This window comes from Aristolochia californica, unplaced genomic scaffold (genome assembly GCF_029961685.1).
Source record: "Aristolochia californica isolate CCGP_79_NKW_82.1479 unplaced genomic scaffold, dmAriCali1.0.hap1 SCAF_6, whole genome shotgun sequence".
Classification (NCBI taxonomy): Eukaryota; Viridiplantae; Streptophyta; class Magnoliopsida; order Piperales; family Aristolochiaceae; genus Aristolochia; species Aristolochia californica.
In genome coordinates, this window is record NW_027182257.1 from 1,519,829 (window position 1) to 1,528,196 (window position 8,368).

General features: G+C 36.4%; 1 protein-coding gene across 5 annotated transcripts; it reads right to left on the bottom strand.

Moving 5' to 3' along the window:
• Positions 1–686: 686 nt before the first annotated feature.
• Positions 687–6,123, bottom strand: LOC137934590 (arginase 1, mitochondrial). Of its 5 annotated transcripts, none has more exons than XM_068779022.1 (8): positions 6,026–6,123; positions 5,817–5,888; positions 4,852–5,092; positions 4,207–4,366; positions 2,763–2,896; positions 2,156–2,365; positions 1,532–1,642; positions 687–1,129 (listed from the first exon to the last, which is right to left on the bottom strand). In XM_068779022.1, exons 3-8 carry the CDS (start codon positions 4,990–4,992, stop codon positions 869–871), a joined length of 1,017 nt encoding a protein of 338 aa, XP_068635123.1. In that variant the 5' UTR covers positions 4,993–5,092; positions 5,817–5,888; positions 6,026–6,123; the 3' UTR covers positions 687–868. The 5 variants fall into 5 exon arrangements, with proteins under 5 accessions (XP_068635123.1, XP_068635125.1, XP_068635124.1 ...); XM_068779024.1 differs by having other exon boundaries at positions 6,037–6,108; XM_068779023.1 differs by having other exon boundaries at positions 6,006–6,107.
• Positions 6,124–8,368: the final 2,245 nt, after the last annotated feature.

Sequence of the window (8,368 nt, forward strand, 5' to 3'; positions counted from 1 at the left end):
GTAGCAGATTTTGGTGGAACAAACTTTCAAATGAAGTACTCCGTCAGCAATTTGTCGTTCACACCTTTCTATCTGCTCAAATATTATAATCCCTACGACTTCAACAGCTTCTTTCCTTATTCCCTTGATTTTTTGTTCAAAACTTTGTCTCTGCTGGTTTCCATAACCTGTCTCAGCTGGCTTCCATAAATTATCTCTACGAATTCTGCTTGCTCAGGCCTGCCCGTAGAACGCATTGCCACTCCGTTCTCTTTTAAGAAACATTAAGCTTCATATTTTTTTTTTCTTCAAAAAATGATAGTTATGGCAAGTGGGTCAACCATTTCAGAACGAGTTATTTAAGTCTATCAGCTGCTACTGATCATTGCAACAAGTTATGCCAACAAATAAATTTGAATTGGGATATTGGGTCCTATAACACAACCACAGAAGATACATAGCAATTCCATTTGCTAACTAAAGGATAAGCAACTCTTGGATGTGAGTCTACAGTTCATTGATTATCATGAAGAAACACAACAGTTTGCCGTATTGAGGAAAGGCAAAAAATACCAATTCTTATGGCAATGGAAACTATCATATATAAATTTGAAAACACGAGGACAGGATAGAAAATCTCAGAATTAATGGCCAGCAGATTTTTACAACAGACAGGAAGAAAGGCAGCCACTCAGTGTGCCCCTAAATTGAAGACAGGAATCGATCATGTAGATTTAGCAAGAAAGAGAGAAACATGTAAAAGACATGAAGTTCACCTTTGGATTTTCATTTCTTTATTATTCATGTACGCTATTACTGACAACAAGAACATTATAATTACTTTTTGGGTAATTCAAACAAATAGGTTTGGTTGGAAATTTTGGTCAATTCACTTGGATATTTTTGCTGCAAGTTCTCTTACCAGCTTCGCAGCAACCATAGCAGTCATTCCATCAACGGTGTCACGTTGTGGGTTAAATTCAACAACATCGGCAGCTACAACATCAGCTTGGAGATTTTGGAGTATGTTAAGGACATCTCGGAAGGAGAGGCCTCCTGGTTCAATATGTGAAACACCAGGTGCAAATGCAGGGTCAAGACAGTCGACATCTACAGAAATGTAAACACCCTTAACACCTTCTCCTAGTTTCTGCACAGAGAACAACAGAGAATCACATTGTAACAGTTTTTCCATGAATTAGCAGTCGCCTGAAAATGGATTATATTGTTTGATCGAAAATTAAGATCCAGCTTGTCAACATGTCAAGACTAATGAGTGCAGATAGAACAGAATTATTTGAAGGGTTCCACTTTCAACCATGCAGGGTTGGAAGAGAATATCAATAATAGACTTCTCGATGTGTTTAAAAGTATGCAAATATGTGCTCAACAATATCAGCATTCCACAATTTAATGACCCCGTAGTTAATTGCTTTATGATGAAACACTAAAATTAGTTTGATATGCAGATAGGGAATAAATATATAGATACTTTGATAGATAAGTAGCAGGTAGATAGATAAATAGATATAAAGAGTAGAAAGAGAGAGACCAAATTCTCTAACAGTTCCCGATCTCTTGAGAAGGTACGCATCTCAAACTGCTCCACCCCGAATCTTTTCCCTTGCTCACGTCCTTCACTTGTTAGTGATCTTATACCAACCTTAAATTCAGCAAAGAAAGAAAGTTCTGTGACTACTTTGAATACTCTTCAAGATTTTTGTCAAAAGAAAGCAGGCTTGCCAAATTAAAGCTTGGATAAAAGTTAATATCAACTTCAAAATAAGTTTTAAAAGATCCAAGAACCAAGGAAGAAAATAATTTGAAAGAGTGACATGGGCTGATAGTTCACATAAAACTTTGGTCAATATTTTATTCTTCAAACCAAATACACACACTTACTGTGGCTAAATCTTTTCAAAACCGAAAGTTCTTTGTTTTATTGAAATGGTTTGAAATCATAACTGATAGCACCCCTGGACAACTCTGATGCAACCTACTTTTTAAAAATGATAACATAATTAAAAATGCAAAGATTGAAATAACTTTCATCACGTAGAAATGCGGAAGAAAGGTAGTAAAAGATTCTACTACCACAGAAATTCTAGGACTAAATTTTTTTTCAGCATCCTGGAATTAACTTTCGGTTATTAATAATGAGATATTGTAAAATTACTTGCAGAAGCCGCCGAGCATAACCACCCTCCATTATTCTTGCAAAAGAAGAAGCATGTGAATATTTATTTCCTTCAAAAGCATGATATATATCTGGATGAGCATCCAAATGAAGAATATCCACAGGTCCTCCAAGCTTCTCTGAGACAGCTCTTACAACAGGGAAAGATATAGAGTGGTCACCTCCCAAAACCAAAGGACGCAGAGGATACTGGATAACGTGAGCATAAATTAGCAATTATTTTGAAACTCGAAAGAAAAAAGTTGAAAATAAAATGATGCAGCTAGTGTTCTGAACAGATTACTGTTTGCATGTTATTTAGCTTCAAAAGATAACTGCAGGCCCTCCCATACAATATTAACAATAATTGATAAATAGGCCAGCAATGTGAAAAACTTGATCACTTTATACAAGTGATTCAATACTAAGGGTCCTTGAGAAAGTTCACCTGTGAAACCTTTGTCACCATTCAGGCAACCATTTTGTAAACACATTACTTGACATTTGGAAGATGCTCTCAATGCAGAGTTCAACGAACAAAAATACTAATGTATTCATGTATCAGATGGAAATATCCAAATAATAGTGTAAGAACAAGTCTACTTACTTCTTCCATTACTAGCTTGACAGATTCACTGACAATGTTCATCAATTTGTCATCATCTACTCCACAATCTCGAAGTTCTTGTATGGGGACATCTCCGACATCAGTTAGCACTCGTGGATCATTTAATTCTTTCCCTGCATTTCACCAAAATGTAATTAATCAAAATTCTGAAGTTAAATAAGAATAAAGAAAAAGCAGTATATCTCATATAAAGTTATGATATGACATATAATTTTTTTAAAACGAAGATAATTTAGCCAAGAAATGTTTACTGCTTAAGTAATATATACAAATATTTTCTTACGCTTTCAATAAAGTTCAGGAATCTGCCACCTTTTCTAATACATTAGATATTTCTTTTCTTATTCTCTTTCTATAATGAAAAAACAATAATTATACAGTCTCTAGCAACTTATTTTCCCCATGATGATCCAGTAATTAAATATATAGCATTTCACAATAACGATTGTATCATAACTGAAGCACCAAGAACCCACTTTTCATTCTTTTAAATAAGACATAAGATAATTATGAAGAATAGGAACACAAGATAGAAAAGCTGCTCCAAAATCACATAATCAGTGACTTGTTCCAGCAAGTGTGAGAAGCTCGCATGTATCCCAACAACTAGCTGAAACCCAAATGACCTAGCATATGTAAATAAAGTTTAAAGACTAATTGTGCTAAGCAGTTACATCCAACCCCTAAAATCATGTCAATCAAAGGTTCCTACAACCCAGAAAACAGCTGTCAAACATGTTTCAAAATAACCTGAACTTGCCGCTGTGATCTAGTGATTTACTTAATGTTACTGGAACAAAAGAAGAGTCAAATAAGTGTTATCTAGAGTAGAAATTTCTGTTCCACATCCCAAAATGGACAAGACCATTACACATTAATCAGGCATGCCCGTGTTGGTATTGAGTACTGAATCAAGACCATTAAAATCTGATTTGATATATGCTGATATATATTGCATATCCGGTGCATGTTATAACAGTATTTGTATGGTATCGACTACCTCATAATCCAATACATAGTACCAAAAATGCAACATGAATCAGCAATATGAGTTCCACTTCATTTACTGTCATTGCATCAGAATTAGTTGGTAACTTAATTCAATCGCAAACAGTTTTGACAACAGTGTATTAATAAATCAGAACTATTTCCAAAAAAACAGTGTATTAATAAACTTGAGCTGTCAAGTGGAAAAAAATTGTCACTCTTATTAGTGAATGTGAAACAAACATGCAGCCGCAGAAAGTCCGTTTAGTTGGAAATGTCTAAACAGTTGAATGCTAGATGCAAGTAGAGGAAACCAGTTTTTGCTTTACAGTAAACAAAACAGGAAATGTTTTAGCACCACTTACATTATAAATATGAAAGCAGCAACATCCCTCAATGGAGGACAGGTGTTAATTTAAGATTTTCAGCAGCATACCTTCTTCTGTTGTGGAGTTCGTGCTATCACACCAGATGGCCTCCCTAATTCGGGGAGGAGCAAATGCAGGTCCTTGGAGAAAAGAAGAATTATGACCCAGGGGAACGCCAAGAAGTGATGCAGATGCCACAGAACCTCCTAAAGCTCTTAAAAGCTCTCCCTGACAAAGAAGAGACAGTACACTTGAAATACAATCATACATTGTAAACCAAGATGGCAGGAGGGTATAGTTAAGCATAAACTGCAGTAACCTGCTCAATATTGGAACTGAGGTGAACAACCAACTATAGAGGACCACATTTATAGTTGTATTAAGGTTTTCTATGCATATCTATCGACATGCATTTCATGAATCGGTGTCTGTACTCGTGTACTAATGCAGAGAGAGATCCTGAGATATTTAACATTTGCCATCTAGAATGAGGTCATTTCCCATGGCAAATGGTATGCTACGTCTAGTGTTACAACCAAGATACAGAGATTTCTACTACATGTCTGAATCATGAACAGTTCATGAAGTATTTGCTCAAACTTGACATATATCACACTTGAACAATCAACCTGGTCCAAGACAAGCTCACGTTCCAACTACCCCAAAAAGAGGAGCCATCTGATGTTCTAAATAGAAAAAGCATTGAGGCATACCTTAAGCTTTGCTCTCTCACGTATAAGAGTAAGGGAAGCATCTATAACACGCTTTTGGCCATTTTCTAGCAAAGAGGCAGGGACATTTGCAGCATTTAGTTTTTGCAAGTAGTGGACTCCTCTCCTAGCTATGATTGACATTCTGCAAAGTAAGCTTCTCCACTTGTATTAAGTCTTGGATACTGCTTTGCCAAAAAAGCAGGGAATAGATTGCAACAGCGATTACTTTCCAGGCCTCAGACTGAAAAGGTTGAGGAAGAATTCAGATAGGATATTCATCATAAAGTGGTATTCAAAAATATTTCCCTAATAACAAATGATCCTAATGAGCTGATATGGTAGAAAATAATCCTTGCATGATTTGGACGAAAAAACAACTATAACAAAAGGTGGCCATAGGCTTCACATTGGAAACAAGGGCCGAGTACAGAGCATGGGAACTCCTCATAGATGCCAACCTTACAGCTATCTGAATCCTAGGACACTTTCATGAAAATTCATTTCCTAAACCTTGATGAACCATAAGCTCTTCATCGAGAAAGAAAATAGAATTCTGCATTGGTTTTCATCCATGTAAAATTCGTCAGGGTTTCATCATTCGCCAAAAGTTACTCCATGTCTCTAAGCAAACAACAGAATGTTTTAACCGCCCAAAGATCAAACAGAGATCCTAGGTACTCAAAGTACAGATTTATAATACAAGGTCATTTAACCTTCACGGGTTTTCCAGTTTCCAGAATTCGTACGGAGAAATCAAGTTCAATCAGAAAAAGGAAAAAACTGCACGTTAGTAAAGCAACAGCAACTCAAAAAGGCAGGACGTAATATTCTACAGAAACAATCTCGACTCTCACCAGACATACAAGCCGCAGGCACAAATAGATCAAAATGAGAAAATGGAAACTAATCAAAACTGGCTGCAGCTATCTACTACTTTTTCAAGACAAGAAACACAAAAACTTCACCTGAAAAATCACGCCCACCACTTAACCCACGTCGATAAATTGAGATACGGCAACGGAATTCGGTTGAGGAAACTGGAAGAGAAAGATAAGCGTCGAGTTGCGTATCAACTTCAAAGTTAACAAAACAAGAAACGCATTTGTTTTATATAGAAATTAACCGTGATCTTTCTATGTCAAGAAACAACAAACCACTGAAAAAGTGAACAAACCATGCGAGTACTTTTAATCTCGCGGTGCTGATCCAGATGATAAATTAATATTTTCGTGTCCATTAACGGGGTAATGAGGTTACGCAAATCAAGTAAGCCGCCCAGGGTTCTATTTCCCATGAGCTCAGAGCTCCGCCCGAGGCCGCTCGTGATTTCTCGATTCTTCCGTATCGCGGCATAGCGGGGTTCATGGGCTGGCCCGTAAATGGATCTATTAAAAAGCATATTGGGCCTTTATGTTTTTCAATTTTTTCGATCTTTTAAAATTCAACTAAGTATCTTGGGAGAATATTGTCTTTTCAAATCTATTGCTCAGACTGTACCAAAGTTGTCCTTGGTCCATGTTAGTGATAAGTACATTAGAGAAAATGACACATGAATTTCCTCTATAGGGACATGAGGAAATTAAGCCAAGTTTAATGAGTATAAGAATAAGCATCCAACTTTACCTAACCTTTATTGATAACATTTTGTATCTCATTAAAATTGAGATGCAATTAAGGCCAGTTATGAGGTCTATAGTGCATTAAAATTGGAAGAAGATTGGCCAAATGGTTAGGGCATCAAAATCTCAAAGTTTCTCCTCAGATAAACTTTTTTGCTAGGGAGTTCACTTTCTTAATAATTGAACAATAACTTGATCATATGAGGAAAGTGAGAAAGGAATTCATTTGCCTAAAGCAATATTATTAAAATCGAATCGGCCATTTAACCGGTAGAATGACGGGGTTTGGTCCAATCAGGTTAGACCAGTCCGATCGGGCAACCTTCTTATTTTCTGTATAGATATTATTTTGTTAAAGTTAGACATGAATCAGTCTTTGGTTGATACTACCTTCTCTTTATAGGTACTTGGTCATGGCTTTGAGTTCTCTCTCTGGTGATAATTTTTTCGCCATTTCTGCATAAGAAATTGATTAAACTAGACCAAAACTAACTAATCCGATTCAGGTTCAAATCAGACCAACCAACCGGGTATTCATGTTTTAAGCCAAAAACCATTTTCTTTATGTGAGAACCGAAAAAAGGTCCAATTCCAGTTCATTCATTGATCCATGCCAACTCCAGCAAAGTAACCGGAGTTTCGATTTGATAAAACCTAAGGTTGAGATTGAGGATCAAAACTTATCATTTTATCATATGAACCTTTTTTTTTAGAAGAGTAGCATGATTCTTTGAATCCCCTTGAAAAACAAAGCCAGGATCAGCTTGAAAGTAGGAAAGAATTGCATTAAGGATGACCATGATGCTTCAAACATCTTTTGTTAATAAGCAATTAAAATTTAAAAACTAAACTGTTTATTGTCAAATGACAGATTAAAGATCCATTTAGTGAAGTGGATTGATGCATTCCAACTTCATAAAAAGTGTGGAATGAGAACCTACCTGTTGAAAGGCCATTTCATTTGTTCAAGTTGTCTGAAGGTCAAACAAGAACACTAAATTATGGGTACAAAATCAATGGATCTAATAAATGAAAATAAAAATAAAAATTAATGACATGATATGAGAGGAAACAGTAAAACAGATTCAACATGGGTTTCCCACAAGATAGTCTCAAGAAACAAGGCAAGCAATTTTTTGTTCATTAAAATATCTGAAGAAACAAAAGCCACTTTGGTTACTCTGAGAGGAGCAGTTTTGCTTCACAAGGAATAGAATATTACTGAACAAACAATTCACAGAGAAATTGCAACATGAACTTCCAGGAATAAGATTCACCCATGTGTAGGGCTGAAGATCCATCTTAACTATCTTGAAACAGTTCAGAAATTATGCAAATTCAATAAAGTCATCGAGTTCTTCTCACACTTGGCTGTTGAGTTTTTAGTGAAGTAGGTTATCAGCAACAGAGGCCACCCCACCACCACTCACTTGATCATGCTGAAACTCTCCATATCCTCATCAAAACGTCATCAAGTCTCAAGCAAACAGAAAGGGACATAACCAACCCAGCTATCAATTGAAAAGGAAAAAAAACGATTGGTGTTTCTTGTATTCCTTTTTTCTTGGGCCTCCTATTTTAACATGTTCGTATTAGGGGCTAGGATCAGGACAACAACCCAGAAAAGCTTTCTTCACCAACCTGAAAGAGGAACCGACGCACGATGACAAAATTCCATATCGAAATCAATTGCTTTTCCTTTCCAGTCTTGGGCATTGAATCCCTTGTTTTAATTTGGCCTAGCAAGGAACCCCACATGCATCTCATGGTAGAGCTGTAGACTGCAGCTTGCTTGGGTTAGAGAATGTAGAACAGTTAGCATTGCTTTTTTGAGTGACAAAATGAGGAGCAGATGATGTCCGGATGACGACCCTTTGACACCAGCATGACTCACAAGC

Excerpts from the sequence above, each read along its gene's own strand:
- LOC137934590 (XM_068779022.1), bottom strand. The coding sequence starts at position 4,992 with ATGTCAATCATAGCTAGGAGAGGAGTCCACTACTTGCAAAAACTAAAT. Across the intron at positions 2,366-2,762 it reads TCAAGCTAGTAATGGAAGAA|TATCCTCTGCGTCCTTTGGT; the intron begins GTAAGTAGACTT and ends CACGTTATCCAG. Across the intron at positions 1,130-1,531 it reads GGGAACTGTTAGAGAATTTG|AAACTAGGAGAAGGTGTTAA; the intron begins GTCTCTCTCTTT and ends TTCTCTGTGCAG.